This window comes from Vanessa tameamea, chromosome 20 (genome assembly GCF_037043105.1).
Source record: "Vanessa tameamea isolate UH-Manoa-2023 chromosome 20, ilVanTame1 primary haplotype, whole genome shotgun sequence".
Taxonomy (NCBI): domain Eukaryota; kingdom Metazoa; phylum Arthropoda; class Insecta; order Lepidoptera; family Nymphalidae; genus Vanessa; species Vanessa tameamea.
The window spans coordinates 476,993-496,778 of record NC_087328.1 but is presented as its reverse complement, the minus strand read 5'-3'; the positions used below and the strand labels follow the sequence as shown (position 1 = coordinate 496,778).

The window sequence follows — 19,786 nt, the reverse complement described above, 5'->3', positions numbered from 1 at the left end:
TAAGAAATTTGGCGGGTGTCAAGTGTAGCCGTCACGCCTACAAGATAATGAATTTTTAGTTCTTAGTATGACACTATCTAGATAACTTAATAATCGAATGTTTTCCTATAAACCGAGTAATAAACACCTAACCGGTGTGATTCATGTAAACGTGATTTTAAAAACGCCATCTCTTGTGAACAACTACAACCGCTTTTGTTCTTACTGACATTAATAACGGCATCGACAGGTGGGGTGAGTACAGAGACTTAGCCGAGAAAACGACGTCGACGTCTTGGGGGCAGGGCTTTGTACAAGCCCGTCTGGGTAGGTACCACCCACTCATCAGATATTCAATCGCCAAACAGCAATATTTAGTGATGTTGTGTTCCGATTTGAAGGGTGAGTGAGCCAGTGTAACTACAGGTACAAGGGACATAACATCTTAGGTGGTGTAATGTAAGGAATGGTTATTATTTCTTACAGCGTCAATGTCTATGAGCGGTAGTGATCACTTACCATCAGGTGGCCCATTTGCCCGTCCGCCTACAAATAACATAAATATATGCTATCGTGAAGCATGCTGGGCTTAAAGATCAAAGACAGTGTCAGGAACGCAGACATAAGACAACAAGAACAAAACTCACAGACATTCTTACCAGGATGGGCTGGACACATGCTACGCCACCCCCTTAACAAATGGAGTAAGCAAGTCACCCTCTGGCAACCAAGAGACGGCAAAAGAAGTAGGGGTCGTCAAGTCAGGAGATGGGAAGATGATTTAAAACAGACAGCGGGACCATTCTGGATGAGAGTAGCAAGGGACAGGACCCATTGGAAGGAATTGGAGGAGGCCTATGTCAAAAGGCACACCGAACGTAGGGACCTCTTGTAACCCCATGTTTAGGAATAAAAGGCTATTATTATTATTATTATGTATATCGTATGGGTGACTTCTATAAGAATGCACTTTGTATTAGGACTTCGTTCAAGACGAATACATGTGGGAAGTAGCCGTCTCATAGAGATAAAGAGATTTGTTTTTAAAGACACGGTCTCCAGTTAGTATCTTATTTTCCAATAATTTCCTTAAAACGTCTCAATCCCTTTATTTAAAACATCAGCCGACATTGGCCTTCGTTGATAACAGAAGTAATAATATTATGATTAATACATTAAAGCCACATATATCATAGCTTTATAAAATATATTTAAGCACTTAAGTCGTAAATCTAAAATATAACAAAAATATAATAACATCTGTCTGTGCCGAAACGCAGCTTCTTTAGTAATAGTACGCACTAAAATATACGTAATAGTTTTATATACATACATACAACGTGCCTGTGACGACAACGCTTTAAATGATAATAATAATATTATATGGCGTTTAAGACCAAACAAAAAAAAAATCAAATACATTCATTAACTTAGCTACAGGATTTCTTTTTTCATTTTATTAATTTACAAAATTCTCTATCAATCACTGGATACGAGTAGCAAGTGACAGAGAACAATGGTCATCTCTGGACAACTGCAACAACAAATTACTTAAATATATTATATTTATATAAATAATGCATGCACAATATTTCTAAACTGTAAATCTGTACTGAGTCAAGAAATAAAAGCATATATTATTACGCAAAAGTATCTCCAAAATAGGTCAAACGTTTCCGTCGTTAACTTTTCATTCACAAAATTATTAGTCCAAAGTATTGTCGGCTGAACTCAAAGGGAACTGTGTGGGAGCAGTTGAGCGGGTACGTCCAAACCTCGCGCTGCCGTGTGTGATGACATTGGCGCCACTCTGTACATTGGGTTTGGTTTATTCCTTTTTCAGCTAGGTAAAAAACAACGTCTCTGAATTTTTTAGTACCCATAATATAATCTATTACACAGAGACAGGAGTAGAAGCTTTTGGTATTTTTTTTAATGGTTATGCATTTTTAAACATAGATTCGTAAATCAAATCTTTAACAGTACACAGTACGCCTATTCCAATGGAAGTAGAAAAAAAGATAAACTTTAGATTTACGTATTTCATGCTATTTGCTAATAACTCAGCCATGTTGTAGGTACACTACTAAGAGTTTATGATTAATATATCTTTATTTATAATACAGCACTATTGCACTTAACCACTAATTTCCACTTTAATTGTACATACAAAATTCCGATAACAGTTTCGTCGACGTTAAAAATGTCATTTTTCCGCAAATCCATAGGGAATATCACAGATTAATCAAGCTCTCGACCAATGATATCGCGTCAATTTGCTGTCAAATGATGTTTATTTGGCTTTTTTCCTGTTATGGTTGAAATAGAGTATACGAGCTCAACGTTTCTTTCGAACTGGCTCTGTGATGATTGCGCTACAACTCCTATTAAAACCATCACGCAAATAACGGTTGAGCATTTAATGACATGTCATTAAATCTTATATTTTTAAATGAACAAATATATACATTTGTTTCGGGCGTTTCGGAAATCGCTCTTACAATGTGACTGATATTTTGGGTTTAGATAACCATCAAAACAAAATATGACGAATTACTAATAACTTTGTCGCTAAAAGTTGATACTCATAATTATAGAAATGATGTATGTATATGATGACCATTTTTATTCCCAATCCACTACTTAAAACATTTATTACTGTTTAAAAATATCGCATACCAAGAAGTTGGTATATTTACTCATTATTTAATGTTGCTAGCATAGAAAAATAATGTAGTTGCCCTAGGGACATCGTAGGTCCTGGTGCTCCGCAACTGCTGAGCTACTGGCCTTATAACTAAATTACGAATATATATATTTACATAAATTCGTATATAAACTATACCTTTTGTGGTCAACCAAAATATTTCTAATAAAATTCATAAAAATATTCAATCCATATTTATCGTTCACACAATCGAAACCGCAGGATAACACAGGTCTTGAAAAGAACTAAATAAAGACGCAGTTACGTATCGAAAACAAAGACATCAAAATAACACTATATATAAATCTTATCAAAACAATAAAATGCTAATTCTATTTGTTGCCAATTTTATCTTAACTGAAACAAAGAAAATAGATAATTACAATTCAACTAACTAATGAACGCCCTTTTTAACTTTGGCAACCGGTTGGTATGCTAACGTGAAGATATCTAAAAATAATTATGATGGGCTTTTAAAAAACATTAATTTATGGCTACTAACTTAATGACTTTTAAAACGCAGCCAAAATTACAGTCTAGAACTCTGGAATTCAAAACAAAGAGTTATTTGTTGAAAATTGAAAATTTGAAAATTTTAACTTTAAGCGGCAAATATAGATACTTTTTAGCTTTTTATCTTTACCTCTTATTTTAAACTGTTATAAAATATATTAAATAAATCATTACGTCACTGTAACTGATAAAGTAATGTAATGTTAATAGTACTATTTTTTTGTAAAAATCAGTATTACTGGTCAGTGTTCACTACCTGAAGCCGCTATCATACCCAGGGCCGTAAAATTATCGTATATGGATCAAAGTTATCGTATCCACTAGAAAAATGATTAGAATGCATTAAAAAATCATATGAAACGTGTTGAAAATGCTTTTTGTTTAAATCTTGTAAACTTCTGTTTATCTATTAAAAAAAAAAACAAATTTAATGTTCGACGCATGACACAGGCCGGAGCTGGGCCTTATTCCACTTTAAGTGTAATAAACGCGCCAAAATTACTAATGTATGAAGAAGAAAATTATGTTAAAGGCTAACATTATTTTCAAAAAATAATATTCAAAAAATATTTGTAAAATTTTAACCTGATAGATTCTATATTTGCGAGACTAGAATACATAAATATTGATAAAATGTAACATTTTATATACAATTTTTAATCTTTTTGTGAAAAAGAAACAAAAATACGCAATAATTCACTCTTTAAACAAAATGCGACTATGGAATATATAAAATTAACTGAATATGAAAAAACATATTTGCATTTATTATTTTACGTTTTCATTGCTGGAACAATTATCCAAGGATAGACGATTATTGTTTGACAGTTATTTTTTTTTATTATGGCAACACATTTTAAAAGCCAAAATTTGAATTTACTTGAACGAAGATTTGTAACGACTCACCCAAACATCTAACGAATATCTGTTGATGAGTTCAAATCATTGTAGCTTTTTTTAATGGTTTTATAAGGATAATTGTTGTATCTAGTAGGAAATTTGTGTAATAATTGTGAAAATAACTTTAGTGAATTGTATGTGTGTTATATCAAGATGACGTCCGAAAAAGGATGCAGGAAAGAAAAAAATCAAAATATCCAAGTGTTCGTGAGGCTCAGGTACATTTAAAACCAACAAAGTATCTATTTACAATTTCACCTTTAGTAAATCTTCATAATAAATTGACCAAATATGTATTTCTACATCAATAAACAACTAAATAATCTTATGCATCTTCTAATTGATTAAGCTTAAATCTGACTAAACAATATGAAAAGATAAGCTTATGCTTTTGATATTTGGGTTTACCATCTAAATTTTCAATTAATTTATTATAATTGATCATATTATGACTCATATCCTTGTCCTCTTTCATGATATTTCAGTAAACTCACATAACTTGATACATCTTTAAAACATGCCTTGTTTTATTAAGTTTAAGTGACTAGTTCAAGTGTCTTTAAAGGTCTAGTGACTCATTCAAATCACCTAGATAATCTATACTTTTAGTACAAGCAGAAATAATTAATGTTTATTATAATGCTATTACAATATTTATTTATTGTATTTAATTTACTATGTTATACAGTTGGTGGAAAATAATATAACATAAGTTAATTTTAATTTATTTCATTTTGTAATCTTTATTTCATAAGCAATAACTTTTAAAAAATTTTACAAAAGTAATCTTACATTTTGAAAATAATAGAATGGACCTACTTGAATGTATAGTAAAATTGTTTTATTTAACTTAACTGATGTAATTGAAATCTTTAATAAAACTTGAGTCACTTTCAACTTTAGTCATAATGTATGATATTCAAGCCCTATTTAATACAATAAGGCTCTTCATTCTGATTTGTAAAATGTCACTATAACATATTGGAACGAAAAGGTTTCTTAAATTTTTTATGTAACATATTTGTTAATATAACATGAAAAATGCAGTGATGATTGACCGAGAAGTTTCTAAAGAGAATGGATTAGGTGTGAGATCTAATGATATCGATACCTACAGTTTATACTATGCTAACTCTAATTTTAGTGAAAATCGTTTTTTTGTGCCAAGTTGCTTAAAATATGTTATTTTATATGTATTAATAAAATCGTGAAGAAATATACAAAATTAACGAAGTTACAAATTTATACAACGCTAACTAAAGGCAATTTTTTAAATCAATAGATTTTTATTACGCTAACAATTATAAGCGGAATGTGTGCACACTTTCGAGTTAGCATAGTATAAATTGTTGGTGTTGATATGATGATGATTATAATGTTGAATTATAACATGAGGGAGGATAATGTTATATTTATATTTTAATTAATTCATTGTCATACGGTGACAGTGTACAGAGACCAGCCAAAATGAAGCTACATACAAAGCATCTTTTGCCACACAATGATTTTCTTTTATTATTTTTATAATTTCCTCGTTGATATTGAGTTAGTAATATATTGTGTGATAATTCTAAAATGTTTGAATTTCAGGCCTCTGAACCAACGGGAGCGCGACATCAAGTCTCTCGGTGTAGTGGAAGTGGTAAATGGAAGGGAGGTGGTCGTGCGTCAATCTCAGCAGAGTATGCACACTAAGAGATTTACCTTCGACCGTGCATTCCCTCCCCTATCAAAGCAGGTACCATATTTTATTTTATCTATTATTTAGATTATAAGCATTGAGTCTGTGTTTTGGTATTAACAAGTATTTTATTACCTCTTGAGTGACAAGTTTTCATTTGTAATTATATAATATAAGTAAATTATTGTTTCAATTGAGAAGTAATTGAAAAGTACTTAAATATTACTTCCTATATAAGTCATTTTAAAATTAAGTAGTAATTCATTTCTATAAAATTTTGTAGATTGATAGATTGACAATTTTATTTATTGTAATTTTCTACAAATTTACATGATTAATAACTTTTTATATTGTAATTTTATTTTTTTTAATAAATTCCAGGTAGAGATTTACCAAGAAGTAGTTAGTCCGTTGATCGAGGAAGTTTTGGCTGGTTACAACTGCACTGTTTTTGCATATGGTCAGACTGGTACGGGCAAAACACATACCATGGTCGGTGAGGCTGCTGCTGATGAAACCACTTGGCAGAGTGTGAGGACATCTTCTATTTTTTTAGTTTTTATGAAATCATTATGATATTAAAATAAATTCTATAAATTATTGTTACAATTTCAGACTAACTATAACCTTTTAAAAGAGATTATTTATTTTATAGTATACCCATCTAATGGTAAGTGGTCACCACTGCCTATAGATATTGGGACTGTAAGAAATAATAACCATTCTGTAAATTACTAATGTGTCACCTACCTTGTAGTCAACAATGAGTTAATTAACAAAAATTGTTATTAATGCTGTAAACATTAGTACTGCCTTCAATGTAATTTCTCATATAGTGTACTTAGACAGATTAAGATATATTTATAATACAAAATGGATATATTACTAAATAAAAAGAAACTTTTTTTTCTGTTTTAATTCAGGATCCGCTGGCTGGTATTATTCCTCGTGCACTCAGCCAGATCTTTGACGAGCTTCGTATATCGAACACAGAGTACACGGTCCGAGTGTCATACTTAGAGCTGTACAATGAGGAACTTTTTGACTTACTTTCAACATCAGAAGACAACTCCAAGTTGAGGATCTATGAAGATGTCACTAGGAAGGGTGCCAATATTGTGAATGGCTTGGAGGAGATAACTGTAAGTAGTATAAAATATTTTTATTTAATAACATAAACCTTTAAAAGGTTTTTTTAGAGTTAAGTCTGAAGTTTCCTGTTAGATATGTTAAGAACTGCCCCGTAACATGGCAATATTCAAACATTAATAATTGTAAAAGTACTTTAAATATATTTCAAATCAATTAAACTCTGATAAACACTTAAGACTGTAGATTCTGTCCAGAATTACTAGCTAATGAAGTAATTGATATAGTTTTTTATTAATTAAATCACAATTATATTATTTCCAAGAAAATACTAATGTCATAAATTTTGGTCATAAAAACTTAGAGCTGGGCCCATATTAGATTCAATACAGCTCATACTGCACAAAATCAACACATACAATATATGTATGTATGTATCATGTACATAATATGAACTGAGAACTTAAAATTTTGAATGTTGGTTAACAATATGTTTCATCTACAGGTTTATAACAAGAATGAGGTTTACAAGATCATGGCTCAAGGACAGGAACGGAAGAGGGTAGCCTCCACTCTAATGAATGCTCAATCTAGGTAAATATCAAATGCAATTAGAGTACGAGCAATCTAAGTGGCGTTAAGTGAGGTGCTTTGAGACATTCGCAAACATAATTACACAAACTAACTTATGAAGCTAGAATGAGTGAAACAAAATATTAGAAATATAATATTATTCATAATACCCTAGAGTCCAGAATACATCTAAAGCCCCATTTCCCATTACGAGAGTGAAGGATACGTGTATCCATCACCATCGTCATCACAATCACTGTGCATTTTTTTTCTCTAGGATAAAATACCATATTTGACGGAAAAAATATTTTTTAATGTTATTCCATGTAGAGTAATTAAGCAATGCTTGCCTGTATCATATTCTACTGAAAGACATGCCACTTGTAGACATGAATACTTTGTATGGGCTATTGACTGAATGGGCCAGTATCTAAAAAGAGGGATTTTAGCATTTATATCCCATGTTTTTCCATTTCCAGTGTCAGGAGTAATTATAATTATTTGTATTATTAGTTAACATATATATCTGAGCAGTGGTTATATAATTATAAAACGAAGGTAATATTGCAGGAACTGTGGCGGTTGTTACAAAGTTCCCTTGTAAGTTAACTACTAATGTTTGTTTGATGTATGTATCTGTAGACTGACACACGTATTCACAAACAGTAGTTAAGTGAATGCATTGTTTTGTATATCTATCTGCGATTAGTATTGCTAGGATCTCTTTGGGATTTGGTTTATATTTTGAAGTAAATGTTACCATATTTGTGTGGTTTACTTGGTCATAGGGCTTTGTACGAGCCCCTCTGAGTAGTTACCACCCCTTTATCATATATTGTACTGTAAAACAGCGATACTGTGGTTGTGCTCTGGTTTGAAAGGTGAGTGAGCCAGTGTCCAAGGTTGGTGACACTTTGACGAAATAGGGAATGGTTAATTTCGCACAGTTCCAGTGTCCCAAGTGGTCCATTTTGTAATACTATATAAATTCTCAGAAGAAATATAAATAATACTGTGCCTTCTTTTATATGTTGACACAAAGAGAGCATCTTAGTTTAAGTTAACAACTTTAGTTTACCGTATCTTCCACTGTAATACGACGACTCAAGGGATTGGATTATGATTTAACCGATTATGTGTTTAATATTAGAGAAGACATTGTTATAACTAGAACTGAGATGGCCCAGGGGTTAGATCGTGCACCTTACCCGGTGATTGCTATTTCAAACCCGTTTATAAAACGCCGATAACTTGAAATGAAGGAGCACGCCTTCCTAAATAAATATATATGCCATTGAATTATCATTTGCTTAATTTGTGTTTATAATTCGTGCCAGGCGTTCAACGAAAACATGTGACTAATTTCAATAAAATTCTGCCACATGTGAAAACCCTCTCCCCAAAAGGAGTCAAATACAAAATTTATTGTTTCTAACTTAAAAAATGTCAGACATCCATACAGATTTTCAACCCCTATTTGACTTCCTTAGTGAGTGTCTACTTAATAAAACGGTCCTACTCACCAAATTTCATGGTCCTAACTTTAATAGTTTACTCGCGATGCTCGGCGATGATGAGGATTTTATAAAATATGTTACCTCCTGTTCAGAAAGTAGATTCTACCGAGAAAAACCGGCAAGAAACCTCAGTAGCTACTCTTTTCCAACATTTAAAATACAAAGTTATATTAGTTAAACATACAAATATATATGCATATAATACATCCTGCCTGGAAGTCAACAAGTATTAGTTCCATACTTTTTTTATCATAAACTTGTATTGAATAATATCCATTTTTTATTAATGTAGTTTTAACAAAGTTAAAAAGATCTGTGGATCGTTTTTATAGAAATGAATATCTTGCCCCAAAAAGGATTTATTGACTTTGCGGAGTCGGAAACTTGGCGCTATAAGCTTGTCCTTACGTCTCGTGTAATTATTGCTATAAATTATCACTGATTCTATCGAAGTGATCAACGAGGTGGAGCCTTAGAGCCTTAGCTCTAGAAGCTGTTGCTTTACTTTAATATCAACTATCATTTATTTCAGCCGCTCGCACACTGTGTTCACAATAGTCATCCATATGAAGGAAAACAGCCCAGAAGGCGAGGAGCTCGTTAAGATCGGGAAGCTGAATCTTGTTGATTTGGCTGGTTCAGAAAACATTAGCAAAGCGGGCTCAGATAATCCTGCGAAGAAGGAGAGGGCGAGGGAGTGTGTGAACATCAACCAGTCGCTGTTGACTCTCGGCAGAGTTATCACGGCCCTCGTGGAGAGGCATCCTCATATACCATATAGGTATGTAAAATGTTTTATTACAAACAGCTTCAAGAACTTTTTAAACTATAGTTTATAAAATCCTTGACTATATCAGGGGGTTATAATATTAATCATTCGTATCATGAATTAAACCCTCCATAAAAAATTTTGCAATGCCCAATAATAGCGATATACTTCTTTCAGAGAGTCAAAACTAACACGAATCTTACAAGAATCTCTCGGCGGCCGAACAAAGACGTCCATCATAGCGACCATCTCGCCCGGCCACAAGGACCTCGAGGAGACTATGAGCACCCTGGAATACGCAAACCGAGCCAAGAACATCCAGAACAAACCGGAAGTCAACCAGAAGATGACTAAGAAGGCGATCCTGAAAGACTACGCCGAAGAGATAGATAGGCTTAAGAGGGATTTACACGCAGCTAGAGAAAAGAACGGTAAATTGCGTATTTTTTTATATTCTGGCTGAACATACCGCGGCTTCGCCTGCTCCTCGCTAATAACTGAAATGTGGCAACGTCCAGAGCTCCAAATTCCTCTTATGAATATGAATCTATATTAATATCATAAAGAGTTAAAATTAGTTTGAATATGTGTGAAGTAATCTCGGGAACTAAAAATCCGATTGTAATTTTTTTCACTGGTTTAAAATACATTTGAGTACTACAAGGTATAAATTATATGTATATAAAAAGTAAGTGTAAAAGATATTTATTTGCCTACTGCCAATGTGAGTGACTTTAGTCAAATTTTCTTTATTGCCTTCTTGTACTTGTCACCCAGTTGGTTCATTCGCCTTTGTTGGGCGTTACACTTATTGGCGTTATTGTAATATCACATTCAATCCTCACTATTTTTTTTCAGGTGTATACTTAGCGAACGAGACGTTCGCGGAAATGACGCTTAAACAAGAAGAACAACGCAAGGAAATCCAAGAGTTGCTGCTGAAGAAGCGCGCGATGGAGGAGGAACGTGAACGTATGGAATCCGTCTTCAAGGAGCTCAACTGCTCGCTGGAGGAGCACAAGCAGCAATTGAATTCAACAGTCAGCAAGTTGTGTTCAACGGAAAATATGCTCGCTAATACTACTAATGTAAGATCTTAATGTTGTACTGATGTTGCTGAAGCTTAAATAAATCACTTTGGTGATTATGTCCTCCTGATTGAATTGGCCGTCTCAGCCATTCTCATCTAGCCATGCCAATTGAGGAAGGTGTATCTATGAACAAATGATAGATTTACATATTTCATGCGATTTGCTACGAGCTTTGCTATATTATGCAGTACGAGATTTAGATTTAAAACAATATTATTCCACTTTACAAATAATATACACTTTAATTTTGCTTACAAAGTTCTGACGTCAAATCGCCGATGTACAAAACTGCATTTTTCCGCAATTTATAATGATTGATTCATTTATTCAAAATCATCATCACTTATTCAAAATATCGACCAATGATGTTGCATCACTTCAATGTCAAAGCTTTTTGCCCTGCCCCTCGGACTGTAGAAATATTACAGTATGCGCCCATATTAACAATTCATTCCCTCACTCATAATTTGATGTGAAAGTAAAACGACCCAATCACATTTATAAGATAATTGGTATACTATTTATATTTTTGGCTCAGTAATCTGTAGACAACGTTAAGATATAAAACCTTATTTCAGATGTTAAAAACTACAAAAATGCACTATGAAGAGCAGCGGTTCCTCGTCAGCAAGCAGATGGAGACTGAGAAGGTGCTGTCGTCGCAAGCCAAACAGCTGCTGGAGGTGGCTGATGCAGCTTCCACTGACGCTGCTAAGCTACTTGACTCTATTGATAAGAGAAAGTATGTATATCATAAGCTAGTCTGCATCTGTAAGTATTTAACCATAGCATTCATTTTTTATTTTATTTTTCCCAGAACAGTGGAATCAACTAATCTAGATATAACGCGAACATACCGCGAGATATCTGCGCAGCACAGGAACAATTTAACGGGGGGGACGGAGAACTTCGTCGGGGCCCTCATGCAGGCCCTCGCGGACGTTCAGACAACTATGGGTAAGATATTGTTGTGATTAGTGAATATTTTTACCATTGGTATGTATGAATTTCATGGTAGGGCTTTGTGCAAGTCTGTTTAGGTACCATCCACTTATATCTGATCAGTTGAAATATATATTCTACTGCTAAGTAGTAATACATATTATTAGAAAGAAAGAAAAAACATTTATTGACATACACACATATAAAGAAAAAAATATATATACAAAAATGGATATAAAAACAACATAATAATAAAGAAAAAAGAATTAAATATAATTAATATGACACTTGTGTGCAGTCAAAAGGAGACAGCTCAGGCTATGAGGGATTTTTATCCCTCTGCTGATTTTCAGCTGTCTCCCTTGTAGCCACGCAATGACAGTATCAACTTGAAAATAAACATTTGAGGGGCACGGGACGCAAGGCGCAGGTTGCAGGTGTTTATGAAAAAAAAAACAGGTTTCGCGCGGGGCGGGGTGTGCGCGGTTGTTAGTAGGGTTCTGGTTTCAAGCATTGAGTGAGCCAGTGTACAATAATAATTTCTTAGTCTCCAAGGTTGGCGGCACTATGGTGACGTAAAGAATAAAAAATTTTTGCAACAATAGGCAGTTGCCTATCACCTACCATCAGGTGGCCCATTTGCCCGCCCGCCTATGTTATAACTTTTTTTATTATTTTACGTTATGAACATCATACATCAGGTTCTCGTCACAGATTACGAGGTCCTAGGTCCGAATCCCGGGACGGTCTATTCAGTTTCAATATTTCGCAGGGTCGTGGACGTGACGATACTTTTATTCAACTTACTATATTTCTATTTTATTTACTATTACAGATTCTTACACACACGACAGCACTCAAATGCAAAATCTAAGTAAACAAAGACTTGACGATTTGGTCCAACAAGCTATGGAGACCATGAATAAGGTATTCTAAATCATATTATTATAAATTAGTTTAGCTGATATTCAAAAACCATATTTTTTCTTACGTATATGAGAAATAAATAAATACCGAAAGTACATTGAAAAAAGAAGTGTAAAAAAAGAAACTATTTTCGAACGAACGAGTGTTAACAAGGAACTTCTGAACGTTATATAGGATAGTCTCATTTTCTATATTATGCATATCAAGCTGTGAAGGAAAATTGACGTAAGGTGATCTACTGCCACACTCGGGGCTGAATTTTACTCGCATACTAGTAAAATTCACGGGGGTCAGCTCGAGGTCTAGTACGGGTGAGAAAGGAACCCTCTCTTCGACATCGTGTACTAGCTTCCACAATAGTATTTTTAGTATATTTCAGGTTCCTTCCTCGTAAAAAAAAAATAATGATCACATATCACTTTCCAGATGACGACGTTGAGAAACGACACGCACAGCGAGATATCGCGCGGCGCGCAGGCGGCCCGCGCGCGGCTCCACGAGGCCGCGAGCGCGCGGGCCGCGCGCCTGCGCGCCGCGCTCGCCCGCCTCGCCGCCTGCGTGCTGGCGCGCCTGCGGGCGGCCGCCGGCCTCGACTTGACCTCCGATATGGCGAGCTTTCTCGACGACTGGGTGAGTCCACTGACGCGCAGCGTGCGGCGCGAGTCGGGCCGGCAGACTCGTGCCGACCGTTATGCTAATAATAATATTCACACATTTAAAAAAAATGCTTACATTGATCGATCTGATCCGGTGTCGGCTCCGGGATTTGGATATTTCCAACGATCGCTGGTGATTGAATCGTTTTATTTCTTTTAATGACTCGATAATATTTACACTGAGAGAAATGTGTCATGTAGAGTAGTATCATAGTATTGAGTATGCCGACTGATGACCTCTGTCCCGTGTCAGCAATCGTCGGGCGTGTCGCTGCTGGGGCGGCTGCAGCAGTCGAGCGGGGCGCTGGCGACGGTCGCGCGGCAGTCTGCGCTGCGCCTGCGACAGTCGTGTGCGGCGCAGCGACAGTCGCGCGAGGGTCGAGCCGAGCGGCTGGGCGCGCACATCCTGCAGCGAATCGACGTCAGTGATTAGTTCATTCTATCACTATTTCTTTATACGAAACGGCGCCCTCAAATAAGCCTCTATTTATTATTCAATCATTTTCTAACAATTACCAAAGATATCACAAACCACATATGTAATTACTGAATTAGCTTTTAATCATTATTCAAGTGTTTTGAAGAGCCTACTCGAATAAAGCATACTTTGATTTATTTTTTTTAATTGTTCTTTCAATTTTTAGTCAATCACCGAAGAGAAAGAACGGACAGAAAGATACTTAGCCGAGCAAGTGACGAGCATAGAGAGAGAAAAGTCGGAATACGAATCGCGTCTTCAACAGTGGGCAGAAGAGGAAAGAAGGCTTCTAGAGGAACGCATTGAACGTCACATTACTGCTGAGAGAACCTTCTTAGAGGAGAATATGAATCAGAAACTTAAAGATATAGAAAATCAAAGGGCTATGTTCGAACAAAGGACGGCCGAAAGTGTCGATCAGCTTAACAGTATGTTAAAAGTTAATCAGGAAGTGGTGGCCCAAATTGGAGAAGATTTATTAGAACAAGAGAATGAGTTGGAGAAGTGTTTGAACGACTTAAAGGTCTTTGTAGAAGATTATGAAAAGGGTATATTTTATTCCATTTTATTATAATAATATTTCATTATTTTGCCAGTTTCCATTTGCTAGGCAATTTTAAGGCAATTTTAATTTTAATGAGTATTAAAATGGATATTAAAACTCGTAAATGTTACACTGCTGGCCAAATGTCTTCCCATCAGATAAGGGCCGGGAGTTTATTCTCCCACACCGCTCCACTGCAGGTTAGATAATATTGAGATAGAATTCCATCTGACATATGCAGATTTCCCCTCAGGTTGTTTTGTGGAGCTTGATATGAATTATAAACACAAATTAAGCAATAAACTCGGTGTCGAAGCTGGGTGAAGATCGAACATCGATGATGGACGCGGCGAGATAAAAACTCCCTTATATTGTTGTTTTTTTACCTGCTTAGTTAAGTTTTTAGCAGATTATTTAGGGACGTGCACAGATACACAAAATAAACGTTCATGTCCAAGTAATGTTAATGTATTCAAATCTAATACTTGTATATATTGCAGATCATGCAGTTATGGTATCAAATGTCAATAGTTTGAGTGACGGCGCTCTGAAGGTGGTAGAGACTATAAAAACAGATTTAATACAAAATCTGGAACAGACACAGTCACATGTTGAGGTAATTTACTCCACTTAATATACAATACAGTATTCATTTGATGTTTATGAAAAATAACAAAAACAATTTATTGTTGTTTAATAATGGTCGAATAAGAAACTAATAGTATTAATAAATAAAATTCATTTCACTGTACAAAGTTTTATATATAAGATAAGAAGGAGCTTTCATTACAGGATCCTTAAAAATAATTCATTTTGAATGCTATTTCACACCAGTTTTAACCATTTTGGTACTAAACAAATATTACTGAACTTGTATGTTAGTTTTGTTTTTATAAGTAATTTTGAAACTAAAAAAAAAATGTCTTTTTTTTTTGCTGTCTGTACTGTCATAATCATATTCTCTATCCAGATAAGTACAGTGTATACACAAATTGTACATAGGTTATATATATTTGAATATCTATTTATATTTCGAGAATTCAATAAAATATCCAAACTATTTCTTTTATAGTGTAAATAATTAATTTAAAATTTTAGGATGAATCGAGAGGATTGATAGAACAGGAACAAGAATCAGCTACCTGTCTCATGAATGAGTCTAATTATATGATCGAATCTATGGTGCAGACGTGTCAGCGAACTTTAGATAACTTTGTTGGAGCAGTCAATGTAAGTTTATTCATTTTTATTGCCTACATATCCACGATAGTCCATTATCATACTGGCCAGATGAGGTTTGTTTTAAACTAGTCATCTTTTAAAAGTAAAAATGGATTGATATAAAAACATGCTATGTTAAACCTTGCTAAAGAGTTTTCCGATAAAGCTGAATGAAAGATCTACCCTTATAAATGGAACAGTGGTTCTTCCTGTTTGTTATATAATAACAATTAAAGGTCTGAAATTGATTGTAATTTTACAATGAAGTATTATAGGAGATAGGTTGTGGATATATTAATGGTTCGTGTAATATTACACAAGGTGCTGCTCGCCAGTTCTTTTACTTGAACTTGGCTTGACACGCTACCGCGTGACTAGATAAGTGGAAAAATTTATCCAGAAAAAAAACAGCGGAAAAACAAATGAACGATAATATATAATATAAAAATAATTTCAGGTAACAACGACATCCACAAAGGAGGAGCTCTCATCGTTGTCATCAATTGCATCAAATATCACCACCACCTGTCAGACTCATCACGACGCCCAGACCCTGACCCTGGCCACCGTGCAACGGGAGGTGGAGCAGTTCTACGGCAGACTGCGAGAGGAGGTATCCCGACTCGAGGAACTGGAAAGTCGGTGTCTCAATCAGGAGTACGCTGTGTACTGTCCGACTGGTGAGTTACTAGTACTCACTAGGTAGTTCATAAATTTGTAGATCCCTTTGACGTCGGTACTAATTTCAGATAAGAAAAGTAATAGAGGTTTTTTAAAGCAACAAATTGAACGGTTAATTGGTGATACTTTACATTTTTACCACCGTACCCCCGCAGGCAGCACCCCGCAGCGCGCGCAGTACCGCTACCCGCGCGCGCTGGCCGCGTCGTCGCCGCCCGCGCGCGCGCTGGCCGCCTTCCGCGCCGCGCGCGCCGCCCGCCGCGACGACGACGTGAGTGCCCACGCTTTACTTTACACTCGCCGCTCACTCGAGCCCGGGCCACCGGTACGCTCCGAGAGATGCGACCGTCGTGTGTGATCTCTTTCTATTGTACTTCATTTCTTGATACTTAACACGGTTCCTACAGAAGAATAGTCTTCTGTGACTGACCTCTTGGTGTGGGTTCCGCAGGGAGCAATTTTAGATCCTTTTTTATTTTTGTCATTTATAAATGAACTTTGTTTTCTTCTCAGTGTTTGGGATATCGAATTGATTGTATTATAATTCATTCTAACTGATAAACTTAAAATTTTAATATAAAAATCAACAATACGGTTTTTATTTCACCTAATATAGCAATGTCCCTTTGAAGTGAGTGAGTGAACCAGTATAATTACTGACAAATGATATAACTCTATATTTATATATGTATTAAGCAGATTTGCCTTATTATATAATGTAGGCTTCTTAATAAAATAAAACATATATATTGCTAATATATTATATTAATATTTTGCTATTATCTACAAAAGAAGGTGATCACTGCCTATTGAATTGCCTATTCATATGTCCTAAAATAATTATAAAACGTCTCTGTTAATCTCCTTGTTTGCAACTTATTATACTATAAATAATAAAAAATCTGAATGTGTAGGACTGCATCTTAGTGGAGAATGAAAGTGAAGCCCGAAGCGACAGCGAATCGTCCGCTTCCGAAGACTCCGCCGTGGTGTTCGCAGCTCCCTCCCCTCCTGACTCGGTCAACCACAAACCTTCCATCATGAAATGTACCTCCGAAACAGATATTTATTTAAGACAAGTAAGTATTTAATGCTTATTTCCTCACTCAAAATATCTCGAAACCAAATTTAATCTAAATCGGTTCAAACGTTTAAGCGTGAACTCTATCTGTTAGAGTTAGTTTCGCATTTATAATACTATTTTAGATTTGTGTAGTAGCTTTTAAGTTTAAAAGACACGACATCCTGGAGAACATCTCGGGTCAGTCTAAGTATTACCGTTTGACGGTAGAATGTCTGATGAGGTGGTTATCGAAGCAGGTTTGCACATAGCCCAACTCTGTGCGCCCGCTTAAGCACTGTAACATCTGCGGATTTGGACATTCCCAGTCGAGAATGGCCGCTACGAATGAAATCTGATATTTGAAAATTCTCAGCGACAACAGGATCAACAAGGCAAGGAGAACGTGAACCGCTCGATGTCGTTCAAGAAGCCGTCGAAGCTGCCGGCGCCCACCGCGCACAAGACGCCGCTGCTCGAGCGGAACGCCCGCTGATGAGCTTCCTGGATTATCCGTTGGGACCAGACCCACTCATGACTCAGTCGACACGAGATTACCTAACGAAAATGTCAAAAATAAATCTATTTACCCGTTGTAAATCTTAATTTTTACATAAACTTTTTTATTATTTCTATAATAGAAAATATTAAAATAACGCTACGAATGGTTTATATTCTTATAAATCCATTGCACTCGGTCATAAATTTATGTGAAAAACTTCACTTCTCATCAGTGAGGTGAAGTTAAGTCTGCAGAGCAAAGTAGCACACCTCTGTTCCCCAAAGCAAGCGAGCGGTTCGTCTATAACTTATAGAATTAAAGTCAATCGAAACAGATTGTTTTAAGACGTGAATACATTTATGTAGTATTCAATTAAATATTTAAAATTATAATCGTTAATATTTCTTTTAACTTTCTACCTTAGAAGAACTACAACTTTGCAGTCTGGTGCTGAAAGGGTCCAAGTACAAATTTGGTTAAAATGTAAACCACATACTGCCATTATCCAAATCTTTAGAATATTTGTGATAAAATAGCGTTAGCATAACATACTAATGTTAATAAGATCACGCAAAAAGGTATATGTTAATATAACAGTTGTTTGTGTTATATATGTATGTTGCAAAGCCAATATTGTTCAGTTGCGTTCGGTCCGCTGACCGTGTTAGACGTCTCATAGGTGGCATTAGAAATTTAGTTTTAGTCATTAGTATGAAACGTACAAACTACACTACTAATCTAGGATGTATCGTTTTATTAAATTCAATATATAACTATTATTATTTTATTTAAGCATTTTGTTTAAGGAAGTAATCTCCCAAAAATATATTAATTTATAAGAAGCTACTGCGGACTGCCTGTAGTTTGGTATGTCAACATGTATAATAAAAGCATTTTGTTCAGTAGTAAAATTATCAGTAATAAAAATTTCGCCCAAAGACAGAAAGCCCTAAAGCTAAAGACCAAAAGCAATAAATTGAAGGTTTTGAATAATAAATTACAAAAGAAAAAAACCATTCACAGCTCAGACTCAGTACGCGCAACCTTGCGGTGCTTTGTCGGTTTGAAACACGCACGGAGCCCACACTTCAAAATGCTTTAATTAACCCGAAACCCTATAAATAGAATTACAATCACAAAAATTTTATTGTTAATTAGACAATTGATAGATATATCTATATGGGTATATATTTTCTTAATTTTAAAAATAAGATTTAATTATCGCACACTGGTAGTATTTCTATATAAAAAAATACAAAACTATTTAGATTAGACTTGCTATACTAAGAAATGAGCTCTTATAAATAGACCGCTGTTTGTCAGCGGACAGCTTAGTAAATCCCCCATGGCTCTATGACCGTGGGGATAATTTTCAGATGAAGATAGAGAACATGGGCTAAAATTTCCATCGATTTTATTAGAAATAACTTTAGCAAGATTAAAATTAACATTAGTCGATTCCAATGGCGTATGAGTAAACATACAAACTTTAAACGTCGACCTTGTATCGGAACTTTGGAAGTAAAATTAAAGTGGAAAGAAGTAGTTTAGTATTTTTGCATTGCATAATATATGTAGCAGAAATATTTAAGTTGTTTATCTCTACCCATGCAGCCATTGTTAGGTGGTTGGCGGCTTTTTCAGCACATCAAAGGGTTCGATTGCGTAATTAAGCCATTTTGGACAAATATACTGCTTATAATTATTAAAGTATTCAAAGTAAAATATAGACAGCAAGGCGCAAGGGCAGAACATTAAGCAAGAATAGCGATTACAAAATTAAAAGCGAATACAGATGCTCGGTAGTTTTTTAAATAAGTAATTAAACTTATAGAAAATTTAACGTTAATTAGGGAAGTGTTATTTAACTATAAAATATCCATCGGTCTATTTTATAATCCTACTCCTAGACTAATTATTGTTGATATACTTTGACTTTTGACGTATTATAAGAAT

General features: G+C 34.9%; 2 protein-coding genes across 2 annotated transcripts in view; both read left to right on the top strand.

Moving 5' to 3' along the window:
* LOC113403730 (uncharacterized) overlaps nt 1-19,786 on the top strand; it is a 135,804-nt gene that overhangs the window by 89,746 nt on the left and 26,272 nt on the right. The window lies entirely within an intron of this gene.
* Nucleotides 4,068-18,646, top strand: LOC113403766 (kinesin-like protein Klp61F). The gene is made up of 20 exons (XM_064218133.1): nt 4,068-4,317; nt 5,690-5,837; nt 6,162-6,311; nt 6,704-6,922; nt 7,375-7,463; nt 9,492-9,740; nt 9,906-10,159; nt 10,587-10,816; nt 11,398-11,561; nt 11,637-11,776; nt 12,597-12,688; nt 13,115-13,477; nt 13,598-13,765; nt 13,989-14,370; nt 14,867-14,982; nt 15,465-15,596; nt 16,045-16,267; nt 16,424-16,539; nt 17,183-17,347; nt 17,705-18,646. Exons 1-20 carry the CDS (start codon nt 4,253-4,255, stop codon nt 17,822-17,824), a joined length of 3,585 nt encoding a protein of 1,194 aa, XP_064074203.1. The 5' UTR covers nt 4,068-4,252; the 3' UTR covers nt 17,825-18,646.